Source organism: Bubalus bubalis, chromosome 11 (genome assembly GCF_019923935.1).
Source record: "Bubalus bubalis isolate 160015118507 breed Murrah chromosome 11, NDDB_SH_1, whole genome shotgun sequence".
In the NCBI taxonomy this organism is placed as follows: Eukaryota; Metazoa; Chordata; class Mammalia; order Artiodactyla; family Bovidae; genus Bubalus; species Bubalus bubalis.
Genome location: NC_059167.1, coordinates 52,402,915 through 52,425,865, shown reverse-complemented (window position 1 = coordinate 52,425,865; position 22,951 = coordinate 52,402,915). Strand labels below are relative to the sequence as shown.

Genomic DNA, 22,951 nt, shown 5'->3' with positions numbered 1-22,951 from the left:
TTTTTACTTTTGTCCCCTCTTGCTCTTCCCCACACCAACCATTCTTTGCTAAAATAACCCAGTACTTCTAGTTGAGATACAATTAGAATTTTGCTTGAATGGCCCTTCTTTATTATCTTTATTTTTTTCTCCTTCCTTTTTCTTTTAAGGCTTCTGTTAAATTTACTGATATTCATTTACATGAAATGATAGGGTTTTGGGGTTTTTTTTAAGTACAGTTGCTTTACAATGTTAGTTTCTGCCGTACAGCAAAATGAATCGGCCACACCACAGAGCACTAAGTTCCCTGTGGTATACATTTAGTTCTCATTAGAAATGATAGGTCTTTTCCTAAAGATCACCGATTATCTTTTGTGTTTCTCCTTTTCCTTTCCCCCCAATCTTAGGATCTCCGGGCACCATCACTGTGTTTTGGTTAGAGTCCTTCCTCCAGCATTTTCCTTAGACCAGACACTTGGATGAAAGACCCTCTGGATCCCTGCTGTGTCTGTTCTCTTCTCCCTCCTGGTGAAGGATGGGTGATAAACTGAAAGGGTATGAAATTCTTGACATAAATGCCTTTCCTCATGGTGAACTGTGAAGCTGACAGGCAGTCTGATGCTTCTTCCCCTAAAATACCTTGCCTTATTATGCCTGCTGCTGCTGAGAAGTCGCTTCAGTCATGTCGGACTCTGTGCGACCCCACAGACAGCAGCCCACCAGGCTCCCCCGTCCCTGGGAGTCTCCAGGCAAAAACACTGGAGTGGGTTGCCATTTCCTTCTCCAGTGCATGAAAGTGAAAAGTGAAAGTGAAGTCGCTCAGTCATGTCCAACTTATAGCGACCCCATGGACTGCAGCCCACCAGGCTCCTCCATCCATGGGATTTTCCAGGCAAGAGTACTGGAGTGGGGTGCCATTGCCTTCTCCCTCCTTATGCCTAGATGCTTGTTTTTCATCTTTGGAGTGGAGGATTTTTATCAGGAAAAAAACTGTGGATTTTTTAAAAAATTCATTTCTACCTACAACTCATTGAACATTACAGTTTGTAGTCTCAGATTTACCTTCAACTCGGGTAAACATTCTTCTATTATTGTTTTTTTCTCCCTCTGCTTTTTGTCTCATTCTGCAATTCCTATTATTCACATGCTGGCTGTCCTGGATCTGCCCTCCAAGTCTTGTATCTTCCCCCTCATGATTTTTCTCTCCTTGTATCTGGTACTGATTTTTCAGTACTTCATCTACTTTCCCTCATAGGCAACTAATTCAATTCATAAAAGCAATCATCTGTGTCTCTACTGACTTTTACAAATTTAAGTTCAAGGAAGAAATTTTATGTTGTATTCAGATCTCCTTAATCTCTGTCTTACTACTCAATTGAGGCTATTATAACAAAACACCTTATAAATAGACTGAGTATTATAAATAAACAATAATTTTTTTTTTTTTTTTGCAGTTCTGAAGGCTAGAAGTCTGAGATCTGGGTACCAGCATGTACTATGAGGGCTCTTTTCCTGGCTTCCTGACAGTTACCTTCTCACTGGGTCCTCACATGCCAGAAAAAAGAAGCTCTACCTCTTCTTATAAGAGCACTAATCCCATAAGGGCCCCACACTCATGATCTTATCTTAAACCTAATTACTGCTCAAAGGCCCCACCTCTAAATACCATCACACTGAGGTTAGAGCTTCAGACATGAATTTGGTGGGGGCGGGGGTGGAGGCCACAAACATTCAGTCCATGCTGCTGCTGCTGCTAAGTCGCGTCAGTCGTGTCCGACTCTGTGCGACCCCATAGACGGCAGCCCACCAGGCTCCCCCGTCCCTGGGATTCTCCAGGCAAGAACACTGGAGTGGGTTGCCATTTCCTTCTCCAATGCATGAAAGTGAAAAGTGAAAGGGTCGCTCAGTCGTGTCCGACTCTTAGTGACCCCATGGACTGCAGCCTACCAGGCTCCTCCATCCATGGGATTTTCCAGGCAAGAGTACTGGAGTGGGGTGCCATTGCCTTCTCTGATTCAATCCATAACATGCCCTAATTATTTTTCACTCAAGGTCCACCTGTCGCCTACTTCATTTAGGTCTGTTCTAACAGCTGTGCTTATTCTTCCTCCCTTTGGCTGCTGGGCCCCCTCAGGTGTGACATCTCTTCTTGTTCTCTGCTCACTGGAGTAAGATTAGTGGAAGAGTATGGTGGAAGAAGCTGAAGAGCTGGAGGTGCAGCCAGTGACCTCACAGAGCCAGCATCCAGGTGAGGAGCCAGGAGGAAGCATCTCTGCACCCTCCTCTCTGAAGCCTGCCTAGCCTGTGAGGGCAGAAGACCAGCTCAATCACAGGGTGCATGAGCCCAGGGAGACTGGCCTTCTCTCTCTGACTCCTAAACCACAGTGTCCAGGACCTCACTGTCATGCTCTCTCAGGCCAGGTCTCTGCTGGCTCCCCAGGCCTTCCCGCCTGCCCATCCCAGCTGATCAGGAAGGTGGCCCTAGAATTGGCGATAGGAAAGAAAGCACACCAAGCCACTGACCTTCCTATTGCCTCCTGCACCAATCTAGACATTTAAGGATACATTCATGTATAACAACTTCAGTTCAATTCAGTCGCTCAGTCATGTCCAATTCTTTGCGACCCCATGAATCACAGCACGCCAGGCCTCCCTGTCCATCACCAACTCCCGGAGTTCACTCAAACTCATGTCCATCAAGTTGGTGATGCCATCCAGCCATCTCATCCTCTGTCATCCCCTTCTCCTCCTGCCCCCAATCCCTCCCAGCATCAGAGTCTTTTCCAATGAGTCAACTCTTCGCATGAGGTGGCCAAAGTACTGGAGTTTCAGCTTCAGCATCAATCCTTCCAATGAACACCCAGGACTGATCTCCTTTAGGATGAACTGGTTGGATCTCCTTGCAGTCCAAGGGACTCTCAAGAGTCTTCTCCAACACCACAGTTCAAAAGCATCAATTCTTCAGCACTCAGCTTTCTTCACAGTCCAACTCTCACATCCATACATGACCACTGGAAAAACCATAGCCTTGACTAGACAGACCTTTGTTGACAAAGTAATGTCTGCTTTTCAGTTTGCTATCTATGTTGGTCATAACTTTCCTTCCAAGGAGTAAGCGTCTTTTAATTTCATGGCTGCAGTCACCATCTGCAGTGATTTTGGAGCCCAAAAAAATAAAGTCTGACACTGTTTCCCCATCTATTTGCCATGAAGTGATGGGACCAGATGCTATGATCTTCGTTTTCTGAATGTTGAGCTTTAAGCCAACGTTTTCACTCTCCTCTTTCATTTTTATCAAGAGGCTTTTTCATTCCTCTTCACTTTCTGTCATAAGGGTGGTGTCATCTGCATATCTGAGGTTATAACTACTTGGTTGCTACCATTTCTGGAAATTTGATGATGTCTGGTATTCTGACAATTTGCAGTCCAATTTGCAAATAAACAGGCAAGCTCCATTAGAAAATATGTTTATGCCTTGCATAAACTGCTTCTGTGCTCCCTTCTATCAACTATTTTTTTAATTTAATTAATTTATTTATTTATTGGCCACACCATGCAGCATGGGAGATCTTAGTTCCCCAACCAAGCACCAAACCCATGCCCCTGCAGTGGAAGCACAGAGTTTAGCCACTGGACTACCAGGGAAGCCCCAGTATCGACTATTTTTTAAGTATAACATATAGGCAGAAAAGTACACTTACATACATGTTTTTAAGGATTTTCAAATTTCCTTGTAAAAAACAGAAATGAGGAATATGAGGATTCTGCATTTTCTTTATTGGAAATCTGGCTGAAGTCACTATAGACTGAGTAACACCGATAGTGACAATAAAAAAAATTTCACTGAAAGGAATTTGGAACGGCGAGACCTATCTTATTTGCTGTCGTTTCCAGCTTTTTCTGAATGAACCTGCTCAACAGAATAGAAGAATGCAATCCCAGTTACAATCACCTGTGAATAATAAAATGTTAGTCATCAGAACACAATCTTGCAAGAAAACTTAGATCTGACTAATCTGGTTCTGACACTCTCCCACTGATGAGAATGTGCTAGTGAGCTCTTTCTCTTTTAATAGGAAATAATGCTTATTGTTACAGTTAATAGAAAGTTAATACTTATTATTTGGTACATAATGCTTCAAATTTTTGTTTCTAATAAAGCTTATGACTATGGATTCTCAGCCATCTTTGGGGTGTGCAAGGACACCCACATGGCCTGTTAAACACACAGGTCTCTGGACCCCACTCCAAGGGAACCAAAGCAAGGGCCCAGAAATGTAGAAGGTCATGGTTCACAGACCCCTCCTGGAGAAACACTGCATTAGACACTGTACAAATGACAAAGGCTCCAACCAATCATTTCATTTGTTTCTCAATCAAAAAAGTCACCAAGCAGGGCTTCCCTGGTGGTCCAGTGGTTAAGAATCTGCCTTGCAATGCAAGAGCCACAGGTTCAATCCCTGGTCTGGGAAGATCCCACATGTCACAGAGCACCTAAGCCCCTGTGCCACTACTGAAGCCTGTGCTCCACAACAAGAGAAGCCACCGCAAGGAGAAGCCTCCACACCACAATGAGGAGTAGACCCCACTAGTCAAAATTAAAGAAAACCTGCATGCAGCAATGAAGACCCAGCACAGCCAAAAAATAAAACACACAAATCTTTTTAAAAAAATCACTAAGCAAAGAACATGAGTGCAATTCACAAAACAGGTGCTAAAAATAAATGACACTTTTTTTAAAAGTCCAGTATTTCTATAAGCAAAGAAACAGGAAATAAAACCATATCATTATAATGCACCACTATGCTGCAGATGAGGACAGTGCAGGAGGCTGTGCTTATGTGGGGACAGGGGGTATGTAAGTCACAACTCTGCACTTTCTGCTCAAGTTTGCTGTGAACCTAAAGTGGCTCTAAAAAGTGATGTCTATTTAAAAGTAAAACATTTTAAATTGTACCATTTCCATCTATGAAAGAAGTAAATACTTTAGTAAATTTATAATTTTAAAATGTGTATCAAAAACTGAAAATGCACAGTTGGCCCTCATGCTACAACGTTTCCAGAGCACAGTCCTTCAAAACTATATTCATAATGTTCATAACCTTTGACCAGTTCTTGAAATAAATCTTAAAACAAACAATAAGTATTATGACAAAAATGAATACACAAAGATGTCTTCATAGTATGATGCATAGACCAAGTATTTTACAAGGTATCTACATGGTATATTATTATGCAACCAGTAAGAGGTTCATGGAGTGCTCTTAGAAACCAGAGAAAATGTGTACAATTTACTATTAAGCAAAAAGAAAGAGTATAAATAAATACACAGCATGATTCCTGCTGTGTATAAGGTACATAAAAAATAATACTAGAATATTAACGCCTCGCTTATCTCTAGGGTTAGATTACAGTTGATTCCTTTTTTGTATTTTCCACAATGTGCTTACATTATTTTTATAACCAGAAAAAAAGTGAGTATGTGTGTGTGTGTTAATGCTTAGAGGATATGAGTGTGTGCTTCAATGCTCAGAATAGCCCATTTAACTTTCAGAATTCTTATGCAGATGAATGAGATATTATATTAGAAGTGTTTTCTTTGAATAATACAGAGAGAATTATGTCTGAATTTAACACAACATTCACATTACTGAAAAGTTACGTGAAAACAGAAGGCATTCTAGAGCTTATTACTTAAAGAAATTCTATGATGAAGTCTAAGAGTTAGACATGACTGAGCAACTGAACACCCCCACATGATGAAGTCTTAGAAAAACAATCCTTCTGTAAAGCCAGAAATGTTCTCTAATTTGTCATTTTGGGACAATATGTCATCATTATGTGTTTACTTTAAAAAGCATATAATCAACTCTCCATTATTGCCAATTCAGTTCAAGAAACTCTTTTCTGCAGACCTACTATGTGCTGAGCACCAAGCATGCCTTCAGGAATCTCAGTTGTAGCAAGTAAGACTACAGGGTGGGAAGTACATGGTCTAAATTCACATGAGAAGAGAGAAGAGGCCAGTCACCTTGAAAAAGTGATGTCCTGAGTCTTCATGTATTTTTTCTAATATGTGGCCTACCTTTAAGGATGATCCCTTGCCAGAGGTAGTAGGAAAGACCCGCCCTGTATGAGCTTCACAGCATTCTATCATGCGTTTTTTGCAAAGGAGATATAGACCCATGCCCAGGGATCTCACCACAGACGGGCCAGGGGTGCCTAGGAATGACCAAGAAGAACAGCCCTCCATGCTTCTCTTTCTTCAACTCTCCTCAGATTTGTGAGGACTTGGAAATGAAAATATAACTCCAAAATCCCATGAAGAAGGACCCAATTATGGTAGCGCAGGGCCTCATAAGACAGCATCTCCTGACAATGGCTCTTTAATTTTCACACTGCTGCTGCTGCTGCTAAGTCGCTTCAGTTGTGTCTGACTCTGTGCGACCCTTGAGACGGCAGCCCACCAGGCTCCCCCGTCCCTGGGATTCTCCAGGCAAGAATACTGGAGTGGGTTGCCATTTCCTTCTCCAACGCATGAAAGTGAAAAGTGAAAGTGAAGTCATTCAGTCGTGTCCGACTCTAGGACTTAAAAATCCCCAGAGTTCCAGCCTCGTATATCCACTGCCTTCTTGGCATGCCCACCCAGATATCTGATGCGTGTGTGCTCAGTCGCTCAGTCCTGTCCGACTCTTTGTGACCCCATGGACTGCAGCCCCACAGGCCTCTCTGTCCATAGGATTCTCCAGGCAAGAATACTGGAGTGGGTGCCATTTCCTCCTCCAGGGGATCTTCCTGACCCAGGGATTGAACCTTCATCTCCTGCGATTCCTGCATTGCAAGTGGGTTCTTTACCACCGAGCCACAGGGGAAGCCCTGATGGACCCCTAAAACTTGCCGAGTCCTAAGCAGAAGTCTTTCTAACTCTAATGTGCAGGAAGTCCTATCAGCGCCACTTCCAAGACAGATCTAGCACCCATCCACTTCTCTCCATCTCTACCCTGACTCCTGAATCCAAGCCATTCTGGATGCCCTCTGCCCCCATTCTAGCTTCCCTACATTCCCTTCTCCAGGCAGCAGTCAGAGGGATCTTTCTGAAACACAAATCAGTCTGTAAGCAACACGAGGGCAAGGGTTTTTCATCCGTTTTATTCACTAATGTATCCTCAGTACCAAACATATGAATGATTTCTCTAAATTCTTTTGTTTAAAATTAAATAATGGCTTCCCATCACCCACTTCCACCCACCCCCCACCCACGACACTCCAGTCCCATTGGTCCTCTTTCTGGTCCTCTAACATGCCAAGCTTCTACACCTTATGCCTTGGAACCTGCAGTGCCTCCTCTCTGGAATGTTCTCTTCTGTGTGTGTCTCCTCCCCCCACCCCATCACCTTGGCTTGGCTGGCCCTTCTGTCACTCTAGTCTCAGTTTACATGTCACCTTATACCCCCACCTACAACAGCCCACAATCACTCTCCATCAAATTACCTTTTCAGAGCCCTGGACTTAGGCTGAAACTACCCTGGCCACTTAGGGTTTGCACCTATAAATCCCACTAGAACATGCAGCAGGCCTAAAAGCAGGGGTCTTGTATGCCTGAGTCACAGCTTTAGCCCCAGTGCCTCACATAAGGCCTGGCTCCCAGTAGATGGCTGAGTAATTTATTAATTATTTTACCTCCATGTTCCAGGATTTGATCGTCTATACTGAAGGCTCAAAGACTCCATCTAGCTGGTGCTTGGAGCTGATCAGGCCCTCAAAGATGGAGACAGACAAGCTAAAATGTATTACAGACAAGGCAGACACCAAAACACCAATTTGTTAATTTACATGGAAAATCTCTATCAAATATTCAGAACTAAACAAATATTCAAACTCCATTCATTATCTTCTCCCCCTAGAGTCAAGCCACATGACAAGCCAAGTCTAGTGGGTAGAGTTAAAAAAAAAACAAAAAAGAATTTGGATAATGTGAAAGTTAATTATGTCAGCTTAACTAGGCCATGGGATGCCCAGACAGTTGGGTAAACATTATTTCTGGGGGTGTCTGTGAGGGTGTTTCCAGAAGAGATTAGGATTTGGATTGGTGAAGTCAGTAAAACAGAAGGTCTTCCCCAACTTGGGGAGGCATTATCCAATCCACTGAGTGTCATAATACCAAAAAAAAAAAAAAGAGAAGGAAGGTGGAATTTGCTTTCTGCCTACCTGAGCTGGGATACTGGCCTGCCCTCAGCACTCCTGATTGTCAGGTCTTCAGACCTGGACTGAAGTGAATCCACACTATTGTCTCTCTGGCTCTCAAGCCTTGGAATTACACCACCGTCTTTCCTGTACTCCAGCTTACACATGGCAGACTGGTAGAACTTCTCAGTCTTCATAATCATGTGAGCCAAAACCTTATCGTAAATATGTGCTATTGGTTCTATCTCTTTGGAGGTCACAGACTATACACATGACAATCATCAATGTTATTCTACTAATATGTCTGTTGCAATGGGACAAAACGACAGAGCTACAAGCTGAAGTTCCCTTTTTAGGTAACTATATGAGGTCCAATGGCCAAGGTGCTCTCCTCACTGACGGTGCGCTAGATTCATGACGAACCAAGCTCCTGTCTGTTCATCCCAATGATACGTTAACATCATTTGTCCACAACTCTGCTGTGACATGTTAATAAGGGCCCCTATGCACTCATCACTTGACCTTAGCAAACTCTTCAACAGCCCATTTGCAAATTATTAAGACAGAAAATTATGTATCATCTAGTGAATTAAATAAGGGTTTGATACATTTTCCCATTTCCCAACTCAGTCAAAGGAAACACTCCAAGCCAGCAGGACATTATGAAACCTGAGCACATGGAAACCAGGAGAAGGTCTTCAGATTCCAGCCAGCTGGGTAGCAGACCCCACTGCTTGGCTTCCCAAAGGCCAAAGACACGATGAAAGCCCCAAGGAGACACAGGGGTCCCAAATACTTCCCTAAGCCATCAAATTGGCAGGAAAGGAAAGCTCACCTTCCCTTCCCAAAAAAAGGGCCACGGACTGCTTACCAGGACTTGGCTCCCAGGGACTGATATCAGCTTAAATCAAAAACAGTATAGATAATCCAGACATGTATAATTCATAGTTGACTACATTACCTCTTCTGAATTTATGATGATGTTAATTTGTGGAAAGTTTCTGAGGAATACATAATTGATAACATACTCCATATAGCAATGTAAACTGTCAATGGAGACAATGAGTCAGGATGTATTAAAGCAATAGATCCTTTTAGTCAATATTTATCAGGCACCTACTAGATACTAGCCCACAGGAATCATCTGTTTTGATATTTGTATCTGCCGAAAGAACATGGGCAATAACTATAGGGTTCTCAAAGAACCAAGGACCCCAGAACCTTTGATTATGAAAGATTTCTTGAGCTCCTACGATGTGCGAGACACTGTAGAGGTGCTAAAAATAAATTAAGATTCATTTCTAGTTCTTGAGGATCACATAGGCCAGTGGTTTAACAATATATTTTACTTTTCTTCTTGTATATAACTGTGTACAGAGCCACATGATAATCTTAAAGACTTATTGAGCCAAACTTACCAAGATAGAGTATTTTCTTAATATTTATTTATTTATTGGGCTGTTCTGGGTCTTGGTGGCAACACACAGAATCTTAGATCTGCATTGCAGCATGTAGAATCTTTAGCTGTGACATGGGGGATCTAATTTCCAGACCAGGGCCTCTTGCATTGGGAGCACAGAGTTTTAGCCATTGACCTCCAGGGAAGTCCCAGGATGCAGTATTAACATACCTCAATTCAACTAGCTCTATCAGAAGCCTGAAGTGAGCTGTATATGTTGAGAATGGTTTCGGCTTTAGTTTTTTAATACAAAATCACTCTGTGGGGATATATTTTTACAAAACAAATACCCAGTAAATTTTACTGAGTGAACTGGAAAACCAGTGTGAACCAGTGATGAAAATAACCTAAAAACCAGGCAAGGACTTCCCTGGTAGTCCAGTGGCTAAGAATCTGCCTTCCAATACAGTGGAGGTGGTTGTTAGTCGCTAAGTCATGTCCGACTCTTTTATGACCCCATGGATTGTAGCCCACCAGGCTCTTCTGTCCACAGGATTTCCCAGGCAAGAACGCTGGAATGGGTTGCCAAGCCCACCTCCAGGGGATCTTTCTGACCCAGGGATCAGACCTGTGTCTCCTGCTTAGCAGGCAGATTCTTTAACACTGAGTCACAGGGGACATGGGTTAAATCCTTGCCCAGGAAGATCCCACATGCTGGGGGGCAACTAAGCCCATGCGCCACAACTACCGAGTCCGTGCTCTAGCGCCCACGCTCTGTAAACAAGAGAAGCAACCACAGTGAGAAGCCTGTGCAACACAACTAGAGATCTTGTAGCCCTGTTAGCCACAACTAGAGAAAACCCACACACAGTAACGAAGACCCAGGGAAGCCACAAGAATATTTTTTTTAAAGGCAATTTACAGAATAAATTAAGAATCTACAGACAAAAAATACACCTTTCTTATCATTTAAATACAATTTGAGTATCTTCACATCTCTTTCCTTTAAGTGTGCAATCACCTATTCATAGCATCCATCCTTCCAATTTTATGTTGCTTAAAAATAAAGACTTACTTTTAGTATTTTAAAACTTTTAATCTACACTATGATTTCATTTTAACAGAGTTTGGCTACAATGTGGCAATTCTGATGTCTCATTAAGCATCTTAATTTTAGTTATGTTTGGGTAAACATGCTTAGGCTCACAATATATAAAAAACTATGTAATTACTGTTTCATATAAAAGTCTATTAAATTTCCAAACTATCTTCTGTTACTTCATAATGATATACAGTTATTACTAGTTATAAAAAAGTGCGTGCTCATATATGCAAAGTAAAATTTTTTTCCAGAAATAGATTTTCTTCAGACTTCCCTCTCTAAAATGGAAATCATCTATTCATTTGCAAACTACACACTCCAAAAATATATGTAAATGGAAGAGTGCTGTCTGGTTAAGGAAAGAATAATCATTACTCAAAATGTGTTTCAGATGGAAAAAACAGAAGAACTGAAATTACTATAAACCCCCATTGTAAATTATTAAAAAAATCATCTTAAATACACATTAAAGAAAATTCATGTTAAAAACATATCTTAAAGAAAAATAATTAGCAAAAGCCTAAATGATTGATGATTTTGGATTTCTAGGTATCAGATCAGATCAGATCAGATCAGTCGCTCAGTCGTGTCCGACTCTTTGCGACCGACTCTTTGCGACCCCATGAATCACAGCACGCCAGGCCTCCCTGTCCATCACCAACTCCCGGAGTTCACTCAGACTCATGTCCATCGAGTCAGTGATGCCATCCAGCCATCTCATCCTCTGTCGTCCCCTTCTCCTCTTGCCCCCAATCCCTCCCAGCATCAGGGTCTTTTCCAATCAGTCAACTCTTCGCATGAGGTGGCCAAAGTACTGGAGTTTCAGCTTTAGCATCATTCCTTCCAAAGAAATCCCAGGGCTGATCTCCTTCAGAATGGACTGGTTGGATCTCCTTGCAGTCCAAGGGACTCTCAAGAGTCTTCTCCAACACCACAGTTCTAAAGCATCAATTCTTCGGCGCTCAGCCTTCTTCAGAGTCCAACTCTCACATCCATACATGACCACAGGAAAAACCATAGCCTTGACTAGACGGACCTTTGTTGGCAAAGTAATGTCTTTGCTTTTGAATATGCTATCTAGGTTGGTCATAACTTTCCTTCCAAGGAGTAAGTGTCTTTTAATTTCATGGCTGCAGTCACCATCTGCAGTGATTTTGGAGCCCAAAAAAATAAAGTCTGACACTGTTTCCACTGTTTCCCAATCTATTTCCCATGACGTGATGGGACCAGATGCCATGATCTTCGTTTTCTGAATGTTGAGCTTTAAGCCAACTTTTTCACTCTCCACTTTCACCTTCATCAAGAGGCTTTTTAGTTCCTCTTCACTTTCTGCCATAAGGGTGGTGTCGTCTGCATATCTGAGGTTATTGATATTTCTCCCGGCAGTCTTGATTCCAGCTTGTGTTTCTTCCAGTCCAGCGTTTCTCATGATGTACTCTGCATAGAAGTTAAATAAACAGAGTGACAATATACAGCCTTGACGAACTCCTTTTCCTATTTGAAACCAGTCTGTTCTTCCATGTCCAGTTCTAACTGTTGCTTCCTGACCTGAATATAGGTTTCTCAAGAGGCAGATCAGGTGGTCTGGTATTCCCATCTCTTTCAGAATTTTCCACAGTTTATTGTGATCCACACAGCCAAAGGCTTTGGCATAGTCAATAAAGCAGAAATAGATGTTTTGCTGGAACTCTCTTGCTTTTTCCATGATCCAGCAGATGTTGGCAATTTGATCTCTGGTTCCTCTGCCTTTTCTAAAACCAGCTTGAACATCAGGAAGTTCACGGTTCACATATTGCTGAAGCCTGGCTTGGAGAATTTTGAGCATTACTTTACTAGCGTGTGAGATGAGTGCAATTGTGCGGTAGTTTGAGCATTCTTTGGCATTGCCTTTCTTTGGGATTGGAATGAAAACTGACCTTTTCCAGTCCTGTGGCCACTGCTGAGTTTTCCAAATTGGCTGGCATATTGAGTGCAGCACTTTCACAGCATCATTTCTAGGTATGCTTGCTATTAACTCAAATTATCTAAGCAGCTCAATGAACTCACACCAAAGGAAAGAGAGGGTAGGGTATAACTCAGTGAGAACTTCATCTTTAATTACCTAGTTTTATGAAGAAATTCTTCCTGGGGGTGGGACGGAGAGCCAAGGATAGAAATACTCAGAAAGCAAAGAATGACTGAATAGCACTGCCCATCACATTTGAGAGTTAGTTACCTAAGATCAGAGTTTTAGAAGAGCTTTCAAGAGGCAAAGTAGAAAAGTGAAAGGAGCTTATCTTTAGAGTTTAACAGTCTGGGTTTAGATCTGGAGAGCTAAGAGACAGAAAGGCAGAGGAACCAGAGCCCAAACTGCCAACATCTGCTGGATCACAGAGAAAGCAAGGGAATTCCAGAAAAACATTTACCTCTGTTTCATTGACTACACTAAGGCCTTTGACAGTGTGGATCATAACAAAATGTGGAAAACTCTTGGAGAGATGGGAATACCAGACCATCTTACCTGTCTTCTGAGAAACCTGTATGTGGGTCAAGAAGCATCACAGAACCTTACATGGGACAACTGACTGGCTCAAATTGAGAAAACAGTACAACAACAGGTTGTTTATTGTCACCCTGTTTACTTAACTTATACACAGAGCACATCATGAGAAATGTCAGGCTGGATGACTTACAAGCTGGAATCAAGATTTCCAGGAAAAATATCAACAACCTCAAATATGCAGATGATACCACTTAAATAGCAAAAAGCAAAGAGGAACTAAAGAACCTCTTGATGAGGGTGAAAGAGGAGAATGAGAAAGCTGGCTTAAAAAACCTAAGATCATGGCATCCGGCCCCATCAGTTCAGTTCAGTTAAGTCACTCAGTTGTGTCTGACTCTTTGTGACCCCGTGAACCGCAGCACACCAGGCCTCCCTGTCCATCACCAACTGCCAGAGTCCACCCAAACCCATGTCCATTCAGTCGGTGATGCCATCCAAACATCTCATCTTCTGTTGTCCCCTTCTCCTCCTGCCCTCAATCTTTCCCAGCATTAGGGTCTTCTCAAATAAGTCATCTCTTCGCATCAGGTGGCCAAAGTATTGCAGTTTCAACTTCAACATCCGGTCCCATCACTTCATAGCAAATAGAAGGGGAAAAGGCGGAAGCAGTGACAGATTTCCTCTTCCCGGGCTCTTAAATCACTGTGGATTGTGATTGCAGTCATGAAATTAGAAGATGATTGCTTCTTGGCAGGAAAGCTATGACAAACCTAAACAGTGTATTACAAAGCAAAGACATCACTTTGCCGACCAAGGTCCATATAGTAAAGGCTGTGGTCTTTCCAGTAGTCGTGTACGGATATGACAGCTGGATCATAAAGAAAGCAGAGTGCTAAAGAATTGATGCTTTCAAGCTCTTGAGAGTCCCTTGGACAACAGGGAGATCAAACCAGTCAGTCTTAAAGGAAATCAACCCTGAACACTTAATGGAAGGACTGATGCTTTGGCCGACTGATTGGAAAAGACCCTGATGCTGGGAAAGATTGAGGGCAGGAGGAGAAGGGGGCGACAGAGAATGTGATGGTTGGATGACATAACCGATTCAATGGACATGAACTTGGGCAAACTCTGAGAGATGGTGAGGGACAGGGAGGCCTGGCGTGCTGCAGTCCATGGGGTCACAAGAGTCGGACCCAACTTGGCAACTGAACAACAACAGAGATCTCAGAGAAGTCTCTTCACTTCCCAGGGCCTTGGATGCATCATTTGAAAAGGACAGAGTTTGCACAAAGGGCCTCAGGGTCTTTTCCAGTTTTTTTTTTGCTACCAGAAGATCTGCAAAGGGCTTCCATCTGAACAGGGCATTTATTTACTTAAAAAGCATTCATGGCATTTTGTTCCAAACATTGTGCTGGACAATGGAAAGATGAGAAAGACAAAGTTCCTTTCTTTTTGAAGGGCTCCCACTCTATCAAGGGATACAGACGTGCAAAGAAACAATGCCAGACTTATTCAGTAAATGCTGTGGTAACAGTGCCAAGTGCTGGGTGCCCAGGGTAAATTAAGGGAAAAAGAAGTGAGGCCAGGGAGGGAACTGGTGGTGAAGGCTTCCTAGAATGAAGGAGCTATTAAACAGCACTGGGGGCTCAGCCAAAGTTGGAAATTACATATTTGAAATGGTTCTGATTGTTGGATTAGTACACAGCAGCTACCAAAGGGGAAGTTATCCCCCAGATACCCCATAGCTGCAGCTTAAGTACTATCACCTCTTTTGCAGACAGAAAAAATTCTAACGGTAGAATTACACTCTCTGCTTTTACCTGAGGATAGTACTGCAGAATGGATGGTTTCCAGTCTCTAGTCTGTCCACCACCCACATAAGCAAAGAGAACCAAGCAGAGTACCCACAGCGAAATGCAGGGTGTGGGAAGAATGGGGAGGTCACACCATCTTCTAACATGAAACAGGAGGGTTTGCAATTTTTGGCAACACATTTCTCACCACTGGTAGAAGGATCAGGGATCTGAGCATCATTGTTTCTCCCCAATCACTTTGATTTTATCCATCACCCTTTATAGAATGGAGTACAGCAGGGCTATCAGCCACCTAATATATCTCTCTCTTCAAAATGGAAATGTTTAAGTTGGGGTTCTTCAATCTTGAGAAGGTGCCAACTTGGGGCTGCCAAATTATTCAGTCTCTGGGATAAAACTGCTTTAGCACTCAAATATAATACTGAAAAGATCATTCTAAATATAGACACCACTTTCCGAAAACAAGTAAATTATCTGCAGCAGTCTCTTACATGTTCTATGCCTCTTGGATACCATTAGAGTTCTTTGGCTGCCAGAAACTGAACCTGATTCTGGCTTAGGTGAAAAATCTGGAATTTACTGGAAGGCTATAGGGGAGAAGTGTGTACAATCAACAGGGCAGCTGGGGATCCAGACTGAGAAAAAGACACAAAAGGCAATTCCTAGGGTCCAGGCAGTAGGACCACTACCTAACATCCTACAGGTACAGCTGCTGGAAAGATACTCATGTCCTTGGAACACTCTGCTTAGGTTTCAGACTCCAGGAAGTGAGAGTCTCAATGCTCTGGTCTGTGTTATGGACTCCAATCCTCATTATCAAAAAATGTGATAAGGCACTCTGATTAATAGCCATCTTAGCCTGTATCCAATGGAATAAAGGTAAACTCCAAAGGGAAAATAAAATGCTATGATCCAAAGAAATTGAAATGGATGCCATCAGTCACCAAAGCAAGAAAGATCAACTCCATCCCCTTATTAAAAAAAGACAAATGTACTCCAATAGGATACAACTCTGAGTAAATCTCTGTCCTTAGTAAAGGTGTGCTGTAATCTCCAAAGACAGTGAAAATTGTTAATCATGTGGTATTCTAGGTTCTCCCTTGGGTATAAGCTGAGTGAGACTTCTCAAAAAAGGAAATCAACTATGTACACAATAGTCGTAAAGAGCTGCTGCTGCTGCTAAGTCACTTCAGTCATGTCCGACTCTGTGCGACCCCATAGACGGCAGCCCACCAGGCTCCCCCGTCCCTGGGATTCTCCAGGTAAGAACACTGGAGTGGGTTGCCATTTCCTTCTCCAATGCATGCAAGTGAAAAGTGAAAGTGAAGTCGCTCAGTTGTATCCGACTCTTCGAGACCCCATGGACTGCAGCCCATCAGGCTCCTCCGTCCATGGGATTTTCCAGGCAAGAGAACTGGAGTGGGGTGCCATTGCCTTCTCCACATAAAGAGCTGGAATAGCTATATTAATATCAGACAAAAGAGACTTGAAGACAAAAAATGTTACTAGAGATAAAGAGAGACATCTTATAATGACAGAAGAATCACTGTATCAGGAAAATATACACATTATAAATGTATACACATGTAACAACAAAGCCCTGAAATACATGAAGCAAAACTGACAGAACTGAAAGGAGCAATAGGCAATTCAACAATAAAAATCGGACATTTCAATAACTGAAAGAAAAAGTCTCAGGACTTCCCTGGTGGTCCAGTGGTTAAGACTTCACCTTTCAATGCAGGGGGTGCAGGTTTGATCCCCAGTCAGGGAGCTAAGATCTCACATGCCTTGCAGCCAAAAAACCCAAAACATAAAACAGAAGCAATATTGTAACAAATTCAATAAAGACTTAAAAAAAAAGATGCACATCAAAACAATCTCTAAAAAAAAGTCTACATAAATTTAAAGAGATTAAAGATATACAAAGTTGTTCTCTGCCCACATTAACTTAGAAATCCACAAAATATCCACTAAATATAGGGAAACCCCAAACATTCAGAAATTAAATAACATACTTCTAAGTAACACATGTACCAAAAAAAAGAAATCACAAGGTAAATTTTATGATACTTTAAACCGAATGAAAACAAAACCACAACATACCAAAACTCATGGAAGCAGCCAAAGCCGTGCTCAGAGCCCACATTATGGCTTTAAACACCATTATCAGAAAAGAAGAAAGATCTCAAACCAATTCCCTAAGCTTCTACCTGAAGAAGCTAGAAAAGCAAACTAACCTAAAATAAGCAGAGAAAAATGAAACAACCTAGAGTTGAAAGCAATGAAATAGAAAACAAAAAAGCAAATATGAAAAAAATAAAACCAAGAGCTGATGCTTCGCAGCACTGAAGGCTCAACATTAAGGCAGCAATTCTCCACAAACTGATCCATACATTCAAAGCAATCTTGGTCAGAATCTCGGCAGTTTTTAAGAGAGCTAATCCTAAAATTTATAAGGAAATACAAAGGACCTAGAATAGCTGAGAGAGACAATTTTGACAAGAGAAAAGTTGGAGGGCTTACACTGTATGATTTCAAAATGTACTCTTAAGCTAAAAATTAAGGCAATGTGGTATTGGCATAGGAAAGCCATACAAATCAATGGCATTCGGAAATTAACCCTTAAATTTTATGACCCATTCATTTTTGACAAAGGGGAAAACGGGAAAAGGATTGATTTTCCTTGGATATCCATATGAAAAAAAAATTAACTTAGATCTTTAACCTCACTTCATACATGAAAATTAACTCAAAGTAACTCACAGACATGAAGGTAAAAACTAAAATCAACTTTTGAAGAAAACAGAGCACAAAAGCCTTATGACCTTGGGTTAAGCAAACAGTTCTCAAGACACACCACCAAAAATATAAACCATTTTTTTTAAAAACTTGTAAGTTGGACCTCATTAAAATTTGTGCTTCAAAAGACACCACTGGGAAAATGAAAACAGAAGCCACAGAATGGGAGAAAATATTTTGCAAATCTCCTATCTGATTGGGACCTGTATCTGTAATATACAAAGAAATCTTACAATTCAATAATAAAATAACCTAATTTAAAAATGGGTTCTGACACATGTTACAACATGGATAAAAAATCTGGAAATCATTATAAGTGAAATGACTGAGACACAAAAAGACAAGTACTGTATGACTGCACTTCTGTGATATACCTAGAATAGGGACAGAAAGCAGAACAGAAGTTGCCCAGGGCTGAGGGGAAAGCGCAATGGAGAGTTATTGTTTACTGGGAATAGAGTTTCTGTTTGGGATAATCAAAAAGTTTTGAAAATCAACAGAGGTGAACATTGTGAATGTAATTAATGTCAATGAACTGCACACTTTAAAATGGTTAAAACGGTAAGTATCTTACCACAATAAAAAATAATTTTAAAAAATGGGCAGAAGACTTGGGTAGACACTTCACCAAAGAAGACACACAAATGACTAATAAGGACATGAAAACATCATTAGTTATTAGGGAAATGCAAATTAATAGCACAATGAAATATCACTAAATGGCCACTATAATGACTATAATCAAAAACAGAGATGATAGCAAGTGCTGGGGATGAAGTAGGGAAACTGGAATCCTCACACATTCCTGGTGGAATTGTAAAATGGCATAGCCACTTCAGAAAATTGTTTGGCTACATTTTAAAAAGTTAAACATAAGCTTACTACAAGACCCAGCAATTCCACACCTAGTCATCTACCCAAGAAAAATTAAAATATATCTCCATACAAAGACATGTTCACATATTCACAATACCTTTAGTCACAACAGCTAAAAATTGGAAACAATCCAAATGTCGATCAGCTGATAAGTGGAAAAACAGAAAGCTGTATATCCATATAATAGGATACTATTAGGTAGGTTTAGTCGCTAAGTCATTTCTGACTCTTGCAACCCCACAGACTGTAGCCCTCCAGGCTCCTCTGTCCATGGGATTTCCCAGGCAAGAATACTGGAGTGGGTTGCCATTTCCTTCTCCAGGGGATCTTCCTGACCCAGGGATTGAACCCAGAGATTGAACCCAGGTCTTCAGCATTGCAGGCAGCCTCTTTACCATTGAGCCACCAGGGAAGTCCAATATGATACCACTCAGACATAAAGAGAAACGAAATACTGATACATGCTAGAACATGGTTGCACCTTAAAAAGATTATGCTAAGTGAAAGAAGCTGGATGCAAAAGACTTCATATTGTAAGATTCCATTCATATGAAATGTCCAGAAAAGACAAATTATCTATAGAGACAGAAAGCACACTGGTGGTTGCCTGGGTCTGGAGTAGAAGGAAGGATTACCCACAAACAGGCTGATAGAAATTTGGGGAGTGATTGAAATGTTCTATAACTGAACTGTGTTGATGGTTGCACAACATTAATTCTATTAATTTACTACAAATCATTGAATTGTACACTTAAAATGGGTAGACTTCTGTGGCTTTTAAATTGTACTTCAGTAAAGCTCTTAAAATAAATAAATATAAATCTGAAACTGAAAAAAAAGTCTTGATTTCAGGAAGCATAATTAAAATACAATCTCCATGACATAAGACAAAGGTTTTCCTTAATCTAGCCATATACCTTTTATTCGTATATTTTCAAACTACATGTGTAAGGAAGTGAAGTCGCTCAGTCGTGTCCGACTCTTTGCGACCCCATGGGCTGTAGCCTACCATGTTCCTCTGTCCATGGGATTTTCCAGGCAAAAGTACTGGAGTGGGTTGCCATTTCGTTCTCCAGAGGATCTTCCCAACCCAGGGATTGAACCTGGGTCTCCCGCATTGTAGGCAGACGCTTTACCATCTGAGCCACCAGGGAAGTACTGACATTGTTCAGTGATGTTAGCCCGGGCTCTAAATGATCTTAAGCTTTCTGAATTAAATTCTGTGGTCCCTGTGATTGCCCAATAAACAGCAGTAAATTTACAAACTCTAAAAATAGACAATATTGGCCTTTTCTTGGGCTCATTTCAGAGAAAAATAGAGCAATAAAAGCAAGCCTGAGAAGCAATTCAAATCCCCAGATTGTCTGAGTAATCAACTGTATTATATATAATCATTATGACCTAGAAACATTTCATCTGAAGCAGCAAAGGCTGACCTAGTAATTGATTTAATAGCTGTCTTCAACGACAGGAAGGGTTTTACAGGGAAACTATCTGATGAGTTCTCCTCTCTTTCCATTGAGAGCCAAACAAAACAAAGTGATTTAGTAATCAGCAAGGTACACAGAGATTAAACACAAATAACACTAACAGTAACTGCTACCAGATACTGGAATATACTTAATGTATTTGTTCAAGCTGTTTCCTTGGCAATCATTAAGACTGGACAAGACAGACGGCTGTGGTCTGATGGCAGAAATGCCTGTGAGGGGTCAGCGGGTGTGGGGCAGGTCTGTCTGTGGGAACGCACCACACTTCCACATGCCATACCTCGATATCCCGATTCAGTTGCTTCACTATGGCAGTGATGTTTCTGATGTGCTCCTCCAAGAACAGCCTGGCCAAGCGGTCGCCTCCCCCTTTGTTCTGCATTTTCTGCAAGCTGCTGACGATGTCGTCTTTGATCCGGAATGCGTGCTCCACAAGGGCGGCTGTGGTTTTCTCGTGGCAGAGGATCCTGTCTTCTAGTTGCTCCACTAGGCTTACGGATGAGTAGGGTGCCATGGTCAGGGACTGGCTGTGTCGGGGCATCGTTCGAACTCGCCTACAGAAGGGAGCCCCACATTACTAGGGTTGTCAGTTAGGAAAAAAAATCATTTTTAAAGCCAGATTCAAGACTTCTCAGGAAAGGCAAAGTATCTATCCTTACAAGCTAAATGAAGATTTGAAGCAGAATTTCTGCCCCAAAGAGTTTTCTTTGTGAGACAGGCAGCATCTTTAATCAATGGTCCACAGAGAGTCAAGTGTGCTGGTAGCAGGCTCCACGCCCTCCCAATGCAAGAGGCTGCAGGCTCAAAGCTTATGAACAAAATCACTGGACCTGCTTTCCTTTCCCCTTCTCCTAAGATACAAACTCAAATGCCTACAAGGGTCAGGCTGTGGAAATAAAGGAGTGAAGCATACCACACAGTATACACTAGGGCATGTTAGGGACTTTGAGAAACTGAAAGGGTCATTCCTCACCTAAGGGAGCCACAATTCTGTTCCACCTATGAGTAACCATTTGGGAACGCAGATTCTTTTTTCCAGATCATCTGATATTTCAAGAAGAACCAAGAAATTCAGGCTTGTATGTGAAGTCACCTGATTTTTATTTATGTATTTTTGGCCATGCCACAAGGCATGTGGGATCTTAGTTCCCCGACCAGGGATCGAACCCGTGCCCCTTGCATCAGAAGCACGGAGTCTTAACCACTGGACCACCAGGGAAGTCCCCACCTGATTTTTAAAATGTTAACAACTCATTTTAAAAGTATTTAAGATGATCCAGGCCAAACAATGTATTACTTCTATGAGCCAGTTTTGGCCTATGGACACCCAATTTGCAACTTCTCATTTAAAAGTTTTAGTGGGGATATCAGCCCATAAGCCTCCAGAGGTACATTTTATTGTTAATCAGAAGTACAACTGTAATGCAGGGCTACCGTGAAATCTCCACCGGTCACAATCACTGAATGGTCCACAGTGTCCTACAAGTCAGAAGCTGGAGAGGGGACACAACAGTACTACTCTTGCCCTTAAGAAAAGTCCTTCTTGGATATAAAAGAAGCTGCAAGGCTTCTTTTATAATGACCATCACGCCCACTAGCAGCCCTCATGGAATTGGTGGAAAGAAAAAGTATACCTTAGATGCATATTTTCCATATATTATACCTTTCCTCGGTGACAAGAGAAGGAAATACAGTGCTCCGTTGGGCCATTTTCTTTTTAATAATTCACATCTGTTGAAAAAATAAGCATTAAATTATTTAACAGTTTATGTCTAGAACATAAATGACCTTGGGGATTTCCCTGGTGGCTCAGACAATAAAGAATCTGCCTGCAATGCTGGAGATCCAGGTTCAATTCTTGGGTGGGGAAGATTCCCTGGAGAAGGGAATGGCAACCCACTTGCCTGGAGGTATTCTTGCCTGGAGAATTCCATGGACAGAGGAGCCTGGTGGGCTATAGTCCATGGGGTCGCAAAGTGTCAGACATGACTAAGCGACTAACACATACATACACACAAATCTTATTATTAAGTTACCAAAGGGATCAAAAATTATGCTGACATGCTGATCAATTATATTATTAAATATCTTACATATGATAGAAACAGAAGATGTCTCAAAATAAGGAGAAAAGAATCAAGAATCAAAATGCTTTTGAACCTAATACCATAAGCCCTGCTGGATAGGTCAACATGTATGCGTACATGCTAAGTCAAGTTTCCTGAAGTTTTCTCACCCCGTATCTGCATCTCAAGTTTGAAAAACCACTTTTATAGAAACAAGATAGTTCCTTAAACAGACTTAAGTCACTCTTGTACTTCTCCCTAGAACTGTACCGAAAACTATCCTAGGAAATTTATCTCAGCAAATTTAGTAAATTCCATAGCAAATTAAGAGCATTATTTTAAAAATAATCTTAATAGACTAATGCAAGATCAACAGGATCTGATTTGGGTGAATTTATCTATCTACTAAAAGAATGAAATCATACTTTTCATTAAAACTTTAAAGCTGTATTATAAGATATGATCATTCACATTACATCAGGCGTATATAAGGAACATTTGATCATCACAATGCATTAGACATCTGAAAAAATTAGAGGTTTTAAAAATATTTCATTACTTAGGTTTCTCAATACTGCTGTTAATTGCCTTAAAACAGTGAAAGCCTAGTAACTATGATAAGATTCAGTAGTTAGTTCTCATTTAGATGCTGGATTGAGAAATGGTTTTATGATTGAAACCATTGTTTTGGCATCATCCATCCAGTATGTTATTTTTAGAGTTTCAAAATGTGAACTTTTCCCTTTCCTAGACAAAT

The 22,951-nt window shown here is 41.3% G+C and overlaps 1 protein-coding gene and 1 non-coding gene across 3 annotated transcripts in view; both read right to left on the bottom strand.

The window, feature by feature from the left end:
* FAM81A (family with sequence similarity 81 member A) overlaps positions 1-22,951 on the bottom strand; it is an 84,080-nt gene that overhangs the window by 39,627 nt on the left and 21,502 nt on the right. Inside the window, exons 2-3 of one of the 2 annotated variants that reach the window (XM_025295701.3) lie at positions 21,763-21,859; positions 20,409-20,682 (exon numbers count right to left, since the gene is read on the bottom strand). In XM_025295701.3, coding sequence (XP_025151486.1) covers positions 20,409-20,682; positions 21,763-21,782 — 294 coding nt within the window. In that variant the 5' untranslated portion in view covers positions 21,783-21,859. Of the gene's footprint in view, positions 1-20,408; positions 20,683-21,762; positions 21,860-22,951 lie in introns of those variants that run through there. The other variant, XM_044925061.2, reaches the window with a different exon arrangement.
* Positions 19,721-19,792, bottom strand: TRNAC-ACA. The gene has a single exon. It is a non-coding gene; the product is annotated as a tRNA-Cys (tRNA).